General features: G+C 40.3%; 2 protein-coding genes across 2 annotated transcripts; one reads left to right on the forward strand and one right to left on the reverse strand.

Moving 5' to 3' along the window:
- Positions 1-2,771: 2,771 nt before the first annotated feature.
- On the forward strand, positions 2,772-3,128 carry SARC_05067 (hypothetical protein; the record flags this gene model as incomplete). Its single annotated transcript, XM_014301073.1, has 1 exon — positions 2,772-3,128. One exon carries the CDS (start codon positions 2,772-2,774, stop codon positions 3,126-3,128), a length of 357 nt encoding a protein of 118 aa, XP_014156548.1.
- A 15,386-nt stretch (positions 3,129-18,514) lies between these two features.
- Positions 18,515-19,960, reverse strand: SARC_05068 (hypothetical protein; the record flags this gene model as incomplete). The annotated part of the gene is made up of 2 exons (XM_014301074.1): positions 18,515-18,816; positions 18,868-19,960. The coding sequence occupies 2 exons, from the start codon at positions 19,958-19,960 to the stop codon at positions 18,515-18,517; spliced, it is 1,395 nt and encodes a 464-aa protein (XP_014156549.1).
- Positions 19,961-20,273: the final 313 nt, after the last annotated feature.

The raw sequence follows: 20,273 nt of genomic DNA on the forward strand, positions 1-20,273 counted from the left end.
AATCCACGTTTAAATTTGAGTATGGAGTCTGGTGGGTATCATTCGAGTTTGGTTACGCTTTTTGGTAGATACATGTAGACGGGTATGCCTAGTTTGGCGTATAAGTATGCAGAAACATCAAAGTAATGAACCGTCATATTTTTGTATGTAGCTGTGGCGAAGAGCGAAGTGCTACGGAGGAGGCGGCGGGTGCGCACGTCTTGTTGGTCGAGTGATCACGCGAACCTTGAAAATAATAATAATAATAAAATTCATAGCGTAGCCGTCAGGAAATTGAAAAGGTTTTAGGGTTTTTGGGTGGAGGTTTTTTCATAGCCCCTTGAAAAAGAAACAGGTTTTTTTGACATGTTTCTCGAGTTTCTTTTTCCGGGGGGTCACATATGGTTTTCTGATTTTTGAAATGTGTAGGGATAATAATATGTATTTTAAAAATGTGTAGGGATAATATTGTTCATTTCAAAGGTTAAGTTACAATGTTTGTACATATGGTATGGCTCTCATAGCCGTTGTAGTGGTTCGGGGAAGATCGATGGGAAGAAGTGGTCAGTAATTTCCCTGTTGAAGCTTGGACCAAGTGATTCGACAATGGAGGATATGCGCTGGGTCAATTCAGGCCAGTGGTGACAAAAAACTGACACCATCGAGTGTGCCACGTATTCTCTTTCTGACCTACTAAATAGCGTACCCACCTCTGTGGTTCGGATCGGGTCTTTATCGTGTAGTGCTGTGGAATGGGTTAGTGAAGAATACGAAATGCCAAGTAGGACCAGGTTATCCGTCATAATTCGGTTGAGGAGGGAGGTTGGGGGTGAACCGATGCCGCACCAGACCACGGATGCACTCGGTATGTGCTGGTTTGCCTGTATTGGAAGTATCAAAGGCGGAACCAACAGGCGCGATGAATTGGTTTGGACCAAAATTTGGAAGTAGTACTTCAACAGTGTGATTAGCCGGGGTATAGGAAATATCTGTTGATATGTCAGAGACAGGTGTGGGTACAGAGGTTGTTCTACATGCTGGGGAATAGATCCAAGGTGTTCGTGAGGGTCCAGATACCATGGAAATCATGGCACTTCTGTAGTTGCTGGAGGAGATCAGGGCCAATGAGAGGCAGTTTTGAGCCTACCAGGATGCATTGGATCAGTTGCTGAATGCAGGCAATGTGGCTGGTGGTGAATTTTTGGCCACCGGGGCAGACAGGGCAGAGACAGTCGTCAGTGCGGTAGTCGAGCAATGTGAATATGTAAACATTTATTACAATTATAGCACAGAGCCGGATTGGTGTAGGCTCGAAGCAGCGGTTAAAGCTGTCGTGTCGGGCTTTGTCCCGATCTGAGGTTGGCGGTTTGCCCATGACCAATTGGTAGTAGTATTGACGCCGGGCCATTGCGGCGATCTCCTTGTTGGACCAGCGTTTCATTGAATTCTTTCTATTGTCGTCACATTGTCGGTGGAGGGCTACATGTTCTGGTGTACGCCCGTCCGTAGTTTTGTATACAGTCTTCAAGTGGGCATACTACGGAAAGCGCGGTGTTGTCGTGGACCCAGGCGGGTTGCGTCAGAGGGGTGAGTGGGTTTGTGCTAGCCATTGAGTCGAGTTGCAGTCCCAGGCAACCTCCGAGGTAGTCCGCGAATGCTCGCGTGGGGAGCAGGCCACAAAAAAATGGAGTTGGTTTGATGTTTGGGAAACCTAGGGTGTTTGGTGCCCGTGATGATGGCTGCTGCTCGAATGAGTGCTGAGTTATGGCGCTCAAACAAGGGGTCCAGCGCATCCTTCCATATAGGTGGAGCCCATGCAATAATGTTCAGGCCATATGTAGCCGTGGATAAGATGAATGTTTTGAACAACACCAGCCTGGTGCTAGGGTGTCGCCAGCTGAAGCCATGGAAACCATAAGCGTGGAAAGAGGCGATACCCAGAGACAATGCTGTAACCAGGGATTCCATATGTGGGAAACCCAGGTGTTTGGAGAGTTTAGGCTTAACATGTGTTCTAGGTGACATGTGTTCCAAGGGGCATCTGCAAGTATCGGCGTCATAAGCTCACCATTTATACGGAGGGTTGGCGCCGCGTGTCGCAAGTTGGTAGATCGTACTCGGGGTTTGATGACACCATGTTTGAGGCCAGATTCGCGTCCCCAAGCATCAATGTCGTCTAAAAAGGGCTGGAGCGAAACCAGTTGGGGGGCTTGGATTCGTGTGTCATCGACAAATAAATAAAAGCGGAAAAGCTTGGGCCGAAATTGTACTAGTGTGACAGCCAAAAAAAATCCATGTAGATAATAAAGAGCTGGGAGCCAACGATTGAGCCTTATGTGATGCCATTTGTTCTATGAAATACATGCGAGAGCATGCTGCGGTATGTCACTCGGGTAGGGACCCTCTCAAATAGCGCGCGGAGGCAGTTGATCCGGTTTTCGGGCATTCCAGCGTGGCGCAAGAGTATCCACAGGCGCGGGAGAGCAACCTTGTCGTATGCCTTGGTAATGTCCAGACATACGCCGTTCCACTCTTCTTTCGACTGTGTCTTAGATTCCATGGTGGCGAGTGCTTTTGTGGCACTTGAAATTTGAAAACGAATTGGAAGGAGAGGGTGGGAGAAGCCCAAACGGACTCTTTTAGAGGGCATTTTAGAGGTATTTTTAAATGATATAATTGATACGGCATTCATTTATTTGTGTACAGTTCTTCGGTCCATAGTATGTCTTGTGAGCAGCTTCAGTGTATATATAGTAATATATATATAGTAAGTAGTAAAGATATAGGATCGAATGGAGGTGTTATCGGATCTTGAATTGGAGTCAGATCATGAGTACGATGCTGGCCCCCTCCACTTTCTAGAAGAAGATGACGATGTTCTTGAAGATCAGCTGTCCGGTGATGATCTCTTGATCTTAAAAGAGGTAGACGAGATGTATGCAGATACACCTCCACCTGAGCTTGATAAAATAAGTGCGGAACTATCGGAGGAAGTTTTTGTTCTTGGAAACGCCCTCTGCGATATAAAACTTATCCCGCTGAAGAAGAAACATTATTGTTTCCGTGCCTTCATGCGCTACTACTCGAATGCTGTGCTTATAGTTCATCCCGCTATTATGAAAAGAAAAAAAAAGTGGAGTAAGTTTTAGTCACAAGATGCAGTTCGTTGGTGAAGAAGAAACTCTAATCACCGCGCGGAAGGTCTTTTTTCAGCGGCGTTTAGTACGCATATTTCCAGTCCCACCTCGCATCAGTCGTCGTGTAAAACTTGTATGTGTATATTGTTGCGATCAAAACTACGTTAAGACCGGAGATACTTTTTTTTACCGGCAAAGGTGAAACAACAAGCAAAACACATTGTACAGATTTATAGGCAGGGCTACTATTCTGATCCACCTGGAAAACGCATGTACTTGGCAAGGATAAAGATGGTTTATATCTATATGGATACAGGCGCGGTATGTACGAGTGGTGGGGAGGGTGCGTGATACCAATAGTTTAATCGTAGGTTTGGGATGTATTGAGTGGTAAGTAGAGCGATATGATCCTATCAAGCTTTGTAACATTGCAGAATTATCGGATCATCGGTGTGGAAAATCGAGGGTTGTTGACTGCAAACATCGCGACCTTGCCTTAGAAGATACAATTGCATCTGCTTACATGGAGCTTACAAGAGATGTATATAAAATAGATAATGTGCCCTGAAATTTAGCTAGTAACTTATTGAATATTGGCGAATCAACTGGAATATCGAGTATTTGGCATATGACAGACCAGCCTTAACTAAAGAACACTGAAGAGCGGTTGAAGGTTTCAAAGCTTACGCCAGATCGTACCTACGTTGCTAGCACGCAAGAACTTTCTACAAGTTTTGTTGGAACTTCCGATGCACGTATATTGCTATAATGATATGTTTTCCAAAGTGGCACTTGATGACACGTGTTATATTACCGAATACTCTCAGCACGTGATAACCCGCTGAGAAATGGGGCATGAAGAATGATCCCCCCTAGCCAGCCAACTATATGTGTCCGTCTATGCCTTCAATGGGATGGAGAGCTAGGTACCTTGTGATGGGGTATTGGTGCAGATATTTAACTGCACCAACAGGGTGTTTTTGATTTCTTAAAGTTGGACTTAGAGTTATTACTGCGATTGGAGAATAGTTTCGACGCATGAAACGATAAGAGAATAAAATATCGTGCATCCGATGAAATTAAATCTGATCTTAGTTACTGACACCAAATAAGTCTAGACCGAAGTACTGAGCGATTAGAGCGGAGCATATAGACAATAGCCTCAGTCTAAAATCCTCTACTTTTTAGCTCAGTATATAGGGCTGAAGCTACACTTAAATTGTAATAGCCGGGCCTCCACATTAGACTTTATGTTATAAAGGTACTCTTAAAAAGTACGTAAACTATAAACGCACTTTTAATAGTACAAGGAACTTAAGTTTCCTAAATGGTTTTTGACGGTTTTATTAATTAATACCTTTTCCATTTTACATATCAGATATTTGGACAAGGCCATTAAAGGGCCCCAGTAAAATACCAAACCTAAGATTTGGTCTAGTTCCATTAATAGAACTATATTTACTTTCCAAATCTATTTATATCTGAATACTTCGGTAGCGAGATGGCTCAACCGAATATAGGTTTCTAGGGACTATTAACGTTCCCTAGTTGATCCTCTGATCAGCCAACCAGATGTGCCAGTCTGATGAAGGCTAAGTCGGTAATTCTTGATAAGTGGCAAGTTATTGGTTAAGACAATAACTAGGGACATAAAGAGTATTTTTCTTTCTTTCTTTTTAATGGTTTTATTAATTAATACCTTTTCCATTTTACATATCTTTGGACGAGGCCATTAAAAGGCCCCAGTAAAATACCAAACATAAGAGTTGGTCTAGTTCTATTAATAGAACTATATTTACTTTCCAACTGTATTTATATCTGAATACTTCGGTAGCGAGATGGCTCAATATAGGTTTATAGGGTCTATTAGCATTACCTAGTTTAACCTTCGTTCAGCCATCCAGATGTGCCAGTCTGATGAAGGCTAAGTCGGTAATTCTTGATAAGTGGCAAGTTATTGGTTAATGCACTAACTATGGACATCAAGAGTTTTTTTTCTTCTTATTTTTCTTTTCTTTTCTCTGAAGATAAGATTTTATGAGTCTCTCGGATTCGCCCCAACGATACATACCATAGTTTCTAATAGAGCGACAACGAAACTCTAAATAAAATCCCTTCGGCGAAAACAGTGCTGAGAGGATTATATATAGGCAATGTCTCAGCCTCACAGTGCCTCAGAGTATTGCTGTTTTCACGAGGCATACCTAACTTTACCAAAAGATTCATTTCGTTTATTTACTTCGAATTTCACGATACTTTGACTTAACCTAAGCGTTTAATTACTCTAAGGCGTTAATATCGCCTTGATCGACCGAATCTTACAAAATTACATTGTTCAAATTTACTTCTATATCGTACTTTCTTTCATTACAGTGGCTGAGCCGTATCGCAAGATTGTGAAAGACGTATTCTGTATAATATATGGTAAGAGTTTGAATTCGTGCAATGAATTTATCCCACTGTTTTGCGTGAGGACGAAGGGGGATCAATACGGCGCCAATGGTTCTGGTAGAAATGACGCTGTCGATAAACTCTGAGGTATCTGACTAAATAGGATTAGCGTACGCTTTCTTTTTAAGCCAATCAGTCTTACGTTGATCTGTGGCAATGTTGCCACCGGATGGACTGGCAACGTGGTAAGTGAGTCGTACGTTATGATGTGAACAAGTCAACAGTCGGATCAAAGTTGATGCGGGCCATGTCGTTTTGAATTCGGCAGTGCTTATTATACATTATTCGGTGGACAATCATCCGACAGGTAGAATTTGGGTGGGGATGATAACTTTCTTTGCGACCATATTGAGTGTGGTCGTGGAATTAGACATAAGTTTGTATGATTGATGGAGTCGTAGGAAACGGTTCAGGAGAATAATCAGTAGCTGGCGCTACGGGAGGCTGTAAAATCCGGGCCTCCACATTAGAATCTTGTATTATAAACGTACTCTTAATAGTACGCAAAACGTACTCTTAAAAGTAAGTAAACTCTTTAATGGTTTTTAACGGTTTTTATTAATTAAATATCTTTTCCATTTTACATATCAGATATTTGGACAAGACCATTAAAAGATCCCAGTAAAATACCAAATATAAGATTTGGTCTAGTTCTATTAATAGAATTATACTTAACCTTCCAAATCTATTTATATCTGAATACTTCGGTAGCGAGATGGCTCAACCGAACATAGGTTTCTAAGGACTATTAGCGTTGCTTAGTTTATCCTCCGTTCAGCCAACCAGATGTGCCAGTCTGATGAAGGCTAAGTCGGTAATTCTTGAGAAGTGGCAAGTTATTGGTTAATGCAATAACTATGGACGTCAAGAGTATTTTTCTTTATTCTTTTCTTTTTTTCTAAAGATAGGATTTTATGAGTCTCTCGGATTCGCCCCAACGAAACATACCAAAGTTTCTATTAGAGCGACAACGAAACACTAAATAAAACCCCTTCGGCGAAAACAGTACTGAGAGGATTACATATAGGCAATGTCTCAGCCTCGATTATTAGCGTTGCTTAGTTTATCCTCCGTTCAGCCAACCAGATGTGCCAATCTGAGGAAGGCTAAGTCGGTAATTCTTGATAAGTGGCAAGTTATTTGCAATAACTATGGACATCAAGAGTATTTTTCTTTATTCTTTTCTTTTTTTCTAAAGATAGGATTTTATGAGTCTCTCGGATTCGCCCCAGCGAAACATACCAAAGTTTTTATTAGAGCGACAACGAAACACTAAATAAAATCCTTCGGCGAAAACAGTACTGAGAGGATTACATATAGGCAATGTCTCAGCCTCACAATCCCTTAGAGTATTGCTGTTTTCACGAAACATACCTAACTTTACTAAAAAAACTCATTTCGTTTATTTACATTGAATTTAATTATACTTCGACTTAACCTAAACGTTTAACTACTCTAAGGCGTTAATATTGCCTTGATAGACCAAAACTTACAAGGCAGGACAGGTGTCGTTGTACGCACATGTGGTGGTGACGGACAAGTTGCGGCTGCCGTCTAGTTTGGGTACTGGTGTGATGGGTGTGACCCGCGCGGCTGATGCCGTGAGAGCAAGTTTTGTTACTTCAGTATCAATCAACTTATGCCCCCATTGAGTGCTTGGTATGGTAAGAAAAATTGTGCCATTGGAAAAGTCATGTGACGTTGTGTGCCCCTTGATGTATATGTCGTAGCCACTGTCATGAAATTTATATTGAGTGATTAATTGTTGTTTGACTGTTGGCCTTATATACGTAATACCAAGTTGTGGTAGTCGTCCGCGTTCTGTGACCATGCATTCGCTGATGTCGACGAGCAGAAGTGGAAAGCGCCAGCCTCCATGTTGAAATGAATATAGGACGACTAAGGATATAGTAGTGGTAGCCTGGGTAGAATGATCGGGGTTGCCTGTTGGTATAAGCATTAATACCCTCGATAGCTTAAAAAAGTACCTCTAGCATCACTATCAGTTATTTTCTCTAAAAGCACTAAGGGTTTATAGCCCACATAGCCTCATTGTAGATAAGCAGTTGTATGTGAGCCCTGCTAATACTTCAATAGCTATAAAGAAAGGTCCTCATGAAGGAACGTTATAAAAGAAAACGACATTGAATTTTGGAGATTGGCGGGAGGACCAAAATCATCAGGACAAGCAATATAACTAGTTACAGAACCGTGATTTGGGAAGTAAACATGTCTGATTGGAAAGATATGACTAAATCTGAGTTCTTGTTTTGAGATAAGACTGAATATGGGTTGTTGCTTGTTGTAAAGGAGTATATTGTGTTGAGACGAATTTTACCCTAAAACCGAGGGACCCATAATATATTACCGCTAATAATTTGGCCGAATAATTGTCAGAATATTTTAGGGGCAAATGGTAGTTATTATATTCTATAGATAGTTTACACTATTGTAATACATTAATTTTACGCAGGAAAGGTAAGCAAAATTAGAAATGTGTACATTGTAGTAAGAAAAGGATATATTACAAAATATGGACGCAATTCATCATATTATTTTATTGTAGAAATTCGTATATACAGAGAGTGAAAACGTAAAATAAAAGTTGTATGGCCAGAGGGCATACGCAGACAATCCATGCCTGAACACCATGGCAACTTTTAATAGATAACCATTAAATGTCATGGTTGCTGCGGAGGACGTAGATTTCTTTGCAAATTTCAATGTGATGGTTGGCTTGATTTCTTTTCATGGTTTTGTTCCCAAATGACGTGGACTTACATGAATCGATCTGGGCAAAGTCTTCGTCGGACGCAGCAACTTCAGGGGGATCGGGAGCATAAGTGTCAGTTCGGGGGACGGAACGACATCACAGTGGAGAGTTAATGGCCACAGATCGTTAAGGGAGAGGACTAGATGGAGAACAGGTCTCGAGTCCGATTGAAACTCGGGACGCGGCGCAGGACACGGCATAGCAGGGGAGGAAGCACAGGTAGACTTTTATTTGTCCACAGACGCAGTAAAGGCGTCGGTGAGGTTAGTGAGGATGTCGTTGATCTTGATACCAGGAGCGATGCGCTCGCGCTTTACATAGCTGGCAGAAGAATCAAGAAAGGCAGAAGGGCTTCTTTGGGAGCAGGGGAGGAACCTGTATTTGGACTGGTCCGACAGCTTCGAATTAGGATCTATTTCAGACTTGGGGAATGGTGAATTTGCGTTCACCAAGACATATGTAGAGTATGGAGAGTAGCTGAAAGATATGACCCAAAAGATACAATAGACCTCTTTTCAAATACAGTTATCTCAGCAAGGAAAAATCCCTAGTCTGAGACATCCGAACTGAGTCTTATTTGCGTCTTCTAATTCACTAGACTCGGGGTTTTACTTTTCTAATTCACTAGACTACGGTTTCTACTTGAATGCTTCTCTCACACGCGGGGTCCCGGTATATCTCTACCGCTAATAACACATATGACTAATATTAGGAATATTTGAATCCTCATTCCAACACTCAGTATTTGATGATTCTGTGGTTTTGGGTTTTGTATTGGCTTTTTGATAATCTGGTCCCTAGACTACACACACGAGGTTTAATTTTTAAACTGTAAGTCTCTTAACCATTTTGAACAGGAATTCACATCATGCTGGGCAACAATAAAAGCGGTAGCCCGATACCTCATTCATGAATGTGGTCTTGAACAAGGCATGCGCGTCTGAACGGAGATAACTACAATACTGCCCATTAAAACTAATCAATTTATGATGATTGAGAATGGTGTATTCAACCACCAATGAGTCGTTCATGGCCTAAAGAGGTGGATAGCGCACATTTTTTCCAGTATCAGCAGAGATCTCTTTGGTGATGGAAACGAGTTTGTCATAATACAGGGAATTAGGGCGCATGAAAATATGACTGATCTTGTATTTGTGATGTACATCCGCCGTAGCCTCTTCTGCAACCCTGACAGCATTCTGAGGTCTTGACATTCAGAAGGTTAGCGACGGAAGCTACATTGACGAGAGGGACGCGATTAGTGCCTATTGAAATGTTGGTGGCTATAATTCCAAAGCCAAGTAAAAGAGGACGTTGTTCCTTAATTGGACAATATCAGTAAGATCCAGGGTAAAATGATTTATTTGTTTTTTGCGGTTCTGAATTTGGCTCCCCAATTGATTGAGAGATTCGTCAGAAGTCCGTTTGGGGTAGAAACTTGTGGGAGACACTGTAGATTGTAGAAGTTATAAGGTTAACCGAACATTACCAGGGTACGATCCTGTAGTTTTTTTAAACTCGTATATAGCAATTGGAACAGTATCAGCACGTGTTATATCGGTTGGCAAGGCACAAATTCGTCATGGTTCCTTGACTGCAATTTGTTTAAGTGCGCTTATAGCAGCATGACCTAAAATAGTCGCATTGGAATAACAGCTATGCTGTGTACGACCAGCATCTTGCTTGACTACATTACCTGAAGAAGATTGTACAATATGGATTTATTTGCCTCCAGAAACTACTTTAAAGTTTTGTAGTAATGTGTTAACAAAGGATAGTATTATGTATGTCGTTTCTGCTTTAGGTTCGATTATTATATTCATGCAATACCGATTACGATGCTTCAAGAAATATAACTAGTAGTATATAACTTAGTGATATGGCGGCCGTATTCAGAAAAACGTGTACGCAAATACATTTGTCGACATCTTTTTTAGCTCCAACAAGTATACAATGCAGATGCTGTCTTAGCTTTGGATTGGGCAAGGACTTATTGTCGAGAAGTTCTTTGAACTGGTCAGGACCGTTTAATGCAAACGCAATTATATTTTCTTTTGGTTTTAATGCAACGCTTGAACTGTTAGTAGTTGACGATACTTATAATTGTATAACCGATTTGAATGGATGTGCTAGACAAAACAACGGATTTTCGTATACGTGTGGAGCAATAAATAACTAGGTATCCGTTTGAGATCAAATCCTGCTCTCTTAGTGTATATTTATAAAGAATCTCCTTCTTATTAGTTTCCTACGCGGTACAGTCTTCACGCAGAAAAATGATTAGGCATCATTCACATGCTTGCGGTTAAAATCATATAAGTCGTCGTTGTCATCAATGTAGTTGCCACATAAATCGTTAGCGATAAGTATAGAAGCTCGACCAGCTGGACATTTGACATTTGAAACTGGATAAGTCGGGAATTCAAAATAGCCTGTTCATCAGGACCCAGCATTTAATAGTAACCCCGCCCGGTACAAGTAATAATTTTAACTCTAGTAAGATACATCCTATGTGGATAGCTGTTCACATAATTCTATATACATACATCAATAAAATCTGTCACTAGTTTGTTCATTTGTTTTAACGTTGGATTGATATAAATATCCAAGATCAGTAGATCCGTATAACATTTGTACAGCAGAATTGACACTTGATTCAAACAAGGTATGAGCGACAATAGACATTGCAGTATACGTATTTTTATCAGAGTCCGACTCATTTGCAGTATTTGTATTAGTGTTCGACGCTGTAGTGTTATTACAAGTTGACACAGTGGATACGAGCCGTCTGAAACAGTTGGCATACTATCGCGTAGAAACAGATTACCAAGGTGAACCAAAGGTTTTGATGTAGCTCTTGCTATACGATGGGTATACTTAAGTATATTTATTTTGTTTCCCAATTATGGTTTTTCTGTACTATATCCCAGTTTGCCCTTTTAATATCTCATTGATTGCGATATTGGTGTTTTGAATGCACGTCTGCCTACACAAAGGTGTTTTTGTCCACAAATACGTTGGTCCATGTGCAGTAATATTTACATTTTGGTTCGTATTCGTCGTCATGTATATATTTGAAATGACTTAGTGATTGAATTTGAATCAGTTGGGAGGGTATCTCTTACTATACGATGAGTACACTAATTTATCTAGTTTACCGATAATGATTTTTCTGAACTATATCTAAGCTTGCAATTTTCATGTCTCATTGATTGTGATGATGGTGTTTCTTATACACGTCTGCCTGCACGAAGGACGTTTGGCACACGTCGGCCCATGTGCAGTAATATATTTCGTTGCCGTGTGCACAGCATAGCTGTTGTATATATTATCAATAAGAACACCCATCGAGATTGTATTCTAAATGTGGCCCACCAATGTGTTTACAATACACCTAAATTGCGAAGAAGTTTGGCTGAGACAACATATTTTTTTGTACCGCAAAACTATGTAGTGGAAGAAATGTCATCTCGCAGACTTAGATACACAATAACAAGTCTGGTTGTATGAAATTGCTGTATAGTAGCATTACTTAACTATACGACAAGGAAGAGTAATATCACGAACTAATTCATGTACTATATTGCTTATTGTATTTTATATTGTATAGCAGTCTGTTTACTTCATCGACTTTTGTCAATGTATGCGCATCAGCATTAGCCTGAGATCACTGTCCTTTGCTGCCGGAATACAGATGGTGCCTGGTTTGATACTTGACATGCTTCCACAGCTTGAGCTGGTATAACAGGCACGTCGGACAGTGAATCGTAAACCCATCAAAGTACTTTACGTTGGAATTCGGAGGCGATTGTAGTTGACGATGATTGATGCCCTCCCTTGTAAGCCGCCAAATATTCCGACGTTGATGAATCAGTCTTTCAGCAAAAGTCGGGATTCTGGGATTGGCCAGCGCATATTAGACTTGAATAAGAATTAATCGGACGATAACATGTTATAGTCACTTAAGCCTTCTGAAGGTGAAGCAAGGGATAAGGTACTGCGCTTCACATATACAATTATGGACTCAATTGTACAGAACAGAAAGAATAAATCACTGACTGGTGTATGTATAAGTTCTCTAATGAGTTTGTAAATCTTGACTTAACTAACATTGACTTCTCAAGTGAAAGTCTCCTTCGCATAAATATGCAAGTTGGAGACTTAATGACACAGACAAGACCCAAATTGAAGTCTTGCTAAAGCAAAGTCTAATTGAGACAAACTACGATGTAGCCCCTGTTAACCTTGCGCACTTTGCGGTCGATAAATATAATTGTGATGTATCGGTTGGTAAAACAAGAGTGACATTGTACCGGTCTCCGATTAATAAATTGATACCGCAACACATGTTTCCCTATCCTAAAATAAGTGAGATACTACGTAAGATGGAAGGCCAAGAGATATTTAAAAGCTGCACTTCATCAATTACAAATCCACGAGCCACATAGAAAGTACTAAGTAAGAAGCATCAATTTAAAGATGTACATGAAGGATTACGTATATTAACTTCATTCTTCCAACAAGTAATTGCAGACCTGTCGGAAAACGGATCTGTCTATTAAGACGCTATGTAAACTTTACTATGACAGCTCAAGAATACTTTAAACTCGTTAAAGAAGTTTTAAATTAATGAGAATAAATGCTCATTTGCTAAAGATACTATCCACTTACTTGGTTACAAAGTATCTGTAGCAGGAGTAGATATTGATTATGGCAAGAAGCAATTTCTATTGGACTTATCTACACCGATAGCGGGAAGAGTGTATATAAACTCTGTGTGGGGTTGCTAGCTTCTTTTCGGATTCGGCACACTACCTTTCCTACTACCTACTACCTTTCACTTATTTACGACTTCACAAAGGGCTGTTGGGAAAGCTACGGAAATGTGATAAGTATTCAAATTAAGCAAAAGTAAAGAAATGAATGCACCGATCATGCAATACTCGGTAGACGGTGTTTCATTCCGAGTAGCCACTGACGCTTCAGATCGAGCGATTGGATGCGTACCATATCAAGCTATAAATGTAAGCCACACTACATTCAATTTTTTAGTAAAAGTTACAACAAGGGTCAACGGAATTACTCTACAGTTGAACGAGAACTTCTTGCTATTGTAGCTGCGCTAAGTCAATTCAAAGAGTACCTATACGGAAACTATTTTACTGCCACCTGTGATCAAAGTCTTTAAGATACTTAAAAGATATGAACTCTGATTCGCAATTGGTGAGCCGCTGGCATGATATAGTTGCTAAGTTTGCCTTCAAATTACACACATTCCAGGAATAAATAACCCTCTTCCTGACATGCTCTCTCGACTTGTCCCGGACTTTTAGACAAATGTGTTCCCGTTTGACCTGTCTAAACATAATGCGTGAGCAAACTCGCCATGGTAACTAATATTCCAGTTGTTAAATTATGCTAATGTATAGCTTCATCTACCATACCGTTGTGTTGTCCCTTACGTAAATCCGATCGCTGGCAACGTGAACTTATTAGTATGATACAAAACAAACCTGTATAGGTTGACCGTGAAACCAAACAAGTGCTCGTATCCAGGATCTCATTTTGATAAAAAGACACCACAGAGACAAGCCATGACTTGTCGCATTGGTCTTACAGGTACTACTAAATGAAAACCCTCAACCGATTTCTTATCTAAACTAGAAGAATCTAAACAGTTTGATCTTAAACTCCAGACTCGCAGAATACCGTCGAGATTACGCCGATTGAAACTGCATTAGATCGTAAAAACGTGGAACTAGCTAAGGCCATGGAATTTAGACTCTAATCACTAAGTAATCCTAAAGCTCGCACTCAACTGCCTAATGCGCTGCTTAAAGAACAGCCAGGAGTTGCGAAACAACCAGTGTAATTTGTTATCTATTAATCGCAGGAAACTACTACTACTGACATTGAAGTTGCCCTAAGTATCGGGGAGATGGTTCATTCCCAGTGTTTCTCAAAATCTGACATTCTTAGAATAGCTTGAAAGTAAAGTCAGGCTCATTCATAATTTAAATTATCAAGCTTACGAGCATAGTTACAAAACGGATATTTGTGAAGGCTTGATCGTCTGGCGCTGAAAGCAACCACACGTGTGCGGTATATCGACGCTGCACAGATTATGAAAAGTATCAGGTCAAGCGCTTCGATTGGGCACCTCTAAAAAGTGTGCCAAAAGACGATCCAATGCGCCGAGTATAAATCAATTTGGTCAAACTTCCGCGATTCATGCATGCGGGCGATGTATATATCTGTCATTTCTTGTGTGTGGCTTCGGGTTACAATTTGTTTTGTGATAACGAACAAACGTCCGCAAACAATTGCAGAATTATGCTATCCCGTCTTTAATGACTTCGGCTTTCCTCGAGTACTATATTTTGATTATGGTAGTGAGTTCTCTACCGATGTAATGAAGGCACTCATAATTGTATCTGGTATGACCCAAAGGCATGTAGTCCATATAGACCTCAACCGCAGGGCGCGTACGAGACACGTCATACAGAACTCAGAAACTCTTGTAACCCGTACTAGAGAACGTTGAGGATATCCGATATATGGCATTACCATTTGAAATAGTTTCAAACTGAAATGAATAGATGCATCCTCAAACTGGAACACTTACGTTTCACAATTAATTTTTTTGGCCGCCATAGTAAATTGTAAATGCAACATTCGATACTAAAACAAAAGATCGAGCATATGCAAAACGTTTGTTACCCCTTTTACTCGAGCAAACAAAACTCTCGTCTTGCTTTTCAAAACTAGAGATTATGTTAACATCATCAACAGAAACATCAACGCTACATATCATCTCTCTAAGACAATCCTAGTATCTAGGGACCAGATTATAAAAAAAGCCAATCCAAAACCAAAGGATTATCAAATACTGAGTTCTGGGGTCTGGATCCAATATTCCTGATAATAGAGTCATCAGTAATATATGGGGATTACCGGCAGATGATAACGGGACCCCCGTGCGAGAATAAAACACCCAAGTATAACTTAAGTCTAGTTCAGGATCACAAATCACAAATAAAGACTCAATGTCCTTCAGCCTAGGGCTTTTACCTAGCTGGGAGATCCGCACTTGAGAAGTGGTCTATTGTTTCCATTGGTCGTGTCCTGAGCTACTCTCAAACTCTACATTTTTAACAATATTTTTACTGCGTGAAGTCAAACAATCTAAGCGGGCTAGAACATAGCACTGAGCTTTATTAATATATCAGAGAAAGATAGTAAGAACGAGGAAGGCAGAAGAATGTGGAGATCCCTGGAGCCCGGAAAGTTGAGAGAAAAGAAGAACTGGTGTGGTGTTAACTAACTTGCACACTGGAACTGGAAAAGAAAGAAGAAGCTCCCTCCTTGAGAACAGACACCAGGAGCCGACCAACAAGGTAGTGGAATGAACTAAGCGGAAATTTAACACGACGGGGTAACCCTCACAGGATGGCCCATGTAAATAAGCACCAAACGTGATTAAATTATAGTAGTTGGGAGAATTCAAATCCTAGTAGCAAAGTGAAGATCAGTGTCAGTGTTGATTTAATTGATTGATGTTAAGAGAATTCAATCCCCATGAGAGACATCAATGTATGGACAATATATAATCAACAGTACATGTAGAACATTTCATGTCTAAAATATATGAGGTACACAATAACACATACACAAACATGTGCTACTAAATTAGGTAGACACATGAACCTTGCCACAAATAAATTGTTGAGGTACAGGGCTGTTCTTCTAAACTCCATAGAAGAAAGCCATCAATAGTTATCCTTTTGGGGCAATTATACACGACGAGAATAAGGACATAAACGACAACACAATGTATAAACGAGCCTTCTATATATAATATTTTAGAGATAAGAATAATGAAGGAAGAGTCTTTTGGGTGCCTACACATGTCTCAGAAACATCCATGGAATCTGATTGATGGCTATACATGGATGATAATAATAAGTATATATGATGCAGAAGTTAGAAATAAGTAACACTGTAGAGGATGTCTAAACTGATACAGAATAGATACAGGACGTACATTTAAAATACTGAGTAACATCTACCAAGCACAGGCACAAAGCGTGAGATGCATATATTCTGGAATACAAAATAACACAATTATCTAGAAATATAAATATCCTGGCGCACAAGATACCAACATCAATTGGACATAGTTCACGTAATCAGATAAGCAGCCATCTAGAGATAGCTTGAACATTCAGAAAAGCCTTAGTATACATATATGCTTTTGATCGAATTAGATGCGAGTATGTGAATCAAGAAGGCAGGAACAGAAACATCTATAAGAGCCCAGAACATCTCAATTACAGGGATGACGTAGAAGTGCACAGAGCAACTCTATTGCAATGATATAATATACATAGTAATACTCACACACCTATAGATCAGAAACAAGATAAGGGAACATATGTTACAAAAATATACATGACAGGTAACAAAAATACACATATTGATACACAATATACAAGATACAGATTTCGTTTAAAAGCATGTATAAACCCTGCAATGAATAACACATTGCACATATCAACAACAGTGATTACACACACACTCACATCTAGAATTCATAGATGTAGATTTTTCATGAACGAATCAAATGACCAAACCACTAGGCACGAATAGATAGACATACACAAGCACCATATCAAGCAGTTAGGTATAGAATACTATCAGGAACAATATACCTACTTAGATGACACAATAAATGTATCGACACATCGCATTTCGATACATGACACACACAAAAAAATGCATCCAACAGTAACAAATAAACATATATACTCACATAGGCCTAAAATACATAGAGAGACACATTAATGTGGACACGTCACTTAAAAGGAATATATTAAATCTAAACACAATAAATACAGGATGAGGCACGCGTGAGAAAAAAAACCCAACCGACATCCCGCAATGCACGGACGAAACGGTAAATGTGTATATCAATCACATACATACCCATGCACAAACCTATAAGTTCACACATATGTGACATATAATAAATAGATATATTTTATTGATTGATCTATCGCAAATTACAATAGAGAACGCTAACTACCAATCTATAAGGACGACTATATACAGCGGCTATAAGAGAACGAGATACAAAACTCGGAGTCGAGATTCTTGGCAACAAGAAACTAGATTAGAGAGTGCACAAATAACCACATTACTGACCTTCTGAAAAACAAGAAGTTCGGAACAAGACGTATAGTAATATTCACAATACAATAAACCAAAACAAGAATTGTGTTCCTTGTGAATTATGATAACTTCCTTTATTTTTAGTAGCACAAATTTGTCTTGCTCGAATTGGTAATTAATTGGTCTAAGCATATTCTTACTTTCTTGAGGAGACTTGTTTGGGCATGTTCACCTGTGGATAAGAATGCTAAATACACCGGTGTTGGTGTTGTGCTTTTGTACATTGACCATCTGTAAGCCACCTGTTCACATTTGGATCCGTTTGTGGAATGTACTTACGTGGTACGAGGTTTTCTTTGGCATGCCTCATTTATCCGACATTGATTTCATTTGTAGGCACAGTGGCTTTGGTGCCTGACAGGTTGCAATGTACGTCAGGATGTATATCTGCATTGGTTTCTAAGATGTCTACAAGTGAATCTCTGAACCCTTCTTGTTCGTGCTTTGGATCTTCCTCGTGTGAAATGAGTAATTACTCCCATTTTGCGTATGTTGGAAAAAGGGATTTATAAATCCTGCTATGTATACACCTATGTATGGAAGAATGTTCATACCTTTCAAACAAGAAGTGTTGATGCCTTCTTAACTGGTAGATCCAACACTTTCGAAATAGTGAGAGGTTTTTCTTCCTCTGTAATTAATGTCGCATACTTCGGTCGATCCTGCACTTTGTATTCTCGCACCTGTTTGTGCTAATCGTATGTAGCCTGATTGCGCTCTGACTGATAGATATAGTTCAGCTACTATACTTTTGTCCATACATGAGCGTTGTGCGCCTGAGTCTTCGAGTGCCCGGTATGTATTGCCATTAATTTGTATGTCAATGGATAAAGGTTGGTAATTTATAATTTGTATCATTCGCATTTATTAAAGTTTCTTCATTTGTATTTACATTTGATCTGTCAGCCAGAGCAATCACGTTTGCTTCCACCTACGAGTTGTTTTAGTGCTCGGCACCTTCTGTGATTTCTTCCACCTTGCCAGATGTAATGGACAGTCTTGCTATCTGCACATCCTTCTTGGCCCGCTCCTCAGCCTGCTTGGCTTCATTCACTTTTTTGTTGTTGTTGGGACATTTACTGTACCGATGTGGGGCTGGCATTACCAGGCAATAAGGACATGGACGCTCTTCGCGTGCCTCCTTCTTCTCCTGTGCCTGTCCCACTGGCTTATTTTGGTTGGGTGCACCATTGTCTGGTTTATACCGTTTGTTAGCATTGGTAGTGCTATTTTCTGCTTGGACGGCTGTTTGTGCGTTATGCTTGTTTTGCGCTCACAACTGATCCTTCAACATACGCTCTCCTTGCAACACTGCCGCCATTCTTATGTGTGACTCAGTCATTGTATGAAACTTGGTGTGTTCCATAACTGACAAGTACCCTTCACTCCCAAAAGGTCGCTTATCTCCTTTGATTAGAATATCCACCAGTGTTTGCTGTCCGTAGTACTTAAGTGCTTGGTACCTTTGTACCTTGAGGAGTTGAAAGTGTATGCGTGTCTTGTCTGAGTTGCGGTAACGCTTCTCTAACATCGCCTTTGCCTTACGCGCACGCTCTATGCGCACTTCGACGTTCAGTTTCTTATTTTGCATGTCATTGAGAAACTTCTTCAACAGACAGTCTACTGGATATGGCATAAGTCTGTCAATAATGATCCTATTGAATTGCACAGGTTCCTTGAAGTGCTTAGTTTCATGCGTCTCAGAATCTCTTAAGTTTTTGAGTACTGATTTGGTCTTCTCCGTTGCATCAGTGGAATCTATTAGGTTTCTCACTAGTGCTGGGTACTGACACAGTGGCATGGACTTTGCTAAGAATAGGTTGCTACATTGTATAGTAAACTTTATGATATCTTCACAGTTTTCCATTCTAAAGTAACTATCTTTTGGCATCTTAGGAAATTCTGAAGTCTTTAGTAGTTTTGCAAGAGGTGGTTTATTTATCTGGTCGCCTAACTGTGAACGGATGAGCTCTAACTCGCTAATGTACTGACTTATTTGAATGAGATCATCTTCCTTATCGTCACCACAGTCGTTGATTGCCAGATCATATCGTCGTCTGAGTTCTGCATCCACTAGTGGTATGCGTCGCTCTGGCTGTTGGTCATGTATGCCTACCCTCATCTTGTGTAGAGTTGGTATAGGCACCGGCACTGTTTGTTCCAACTTGGACACAAACCGACTCACCAGAACATAATTGCCTTGACAGATACTCTTGTCTATTTCTAGACGCATTGATGATACTATGGGTACCCCAGCCGGTGTAGGCTGGCCAGAACCACTGCCTGGGCTTGCCCCCCCCCCCCCCCCACCTGGGTTGGCTCCCACGTCATCCGCGCCTTCACCTCCTTCCCCACCACCATACACGCCTGCTCTGGTTGATGTTAGCATTTTTAGATGTCTGCGTTGGTGTGTGGGTGTTATGGGTTATCAATAAAGACTCTTGTTATATTTTGTGCGAAAGCGCGCGCTTCACCCCCCTTTTCTTTAGTAATAATTCATATAAAGTAAGTAAATTGGGATATATTTTACTTACTAATGCAGTGTTGTTGCTTTGCTTCACTTCCGCGGGAAGTGTTTACCGTTCTGTCTAGTACGGTAGCTTGTTGCTTTATTCCCTGTATTTAAGAGGGGTGAAAACCGTGTTTGTTAGTCAAACTTATTTCGTCACGTGTTGACTTACTTGTGCTTATTCCGTCATATG

The sequence above is a fragment of the Sphaeroforma arctica genome, assembly GCF_001186125.1.
Source record: "Sphaeroforma arctica JP610 unplaced genomic scaffold supercont1.310, whole genome shotgun sequence".
Lineage (NCBI taxonomy): Eukaryota > Ichthyosporea > Ichthyophonida > Sphaeroforma > Sphaeroforma arctica.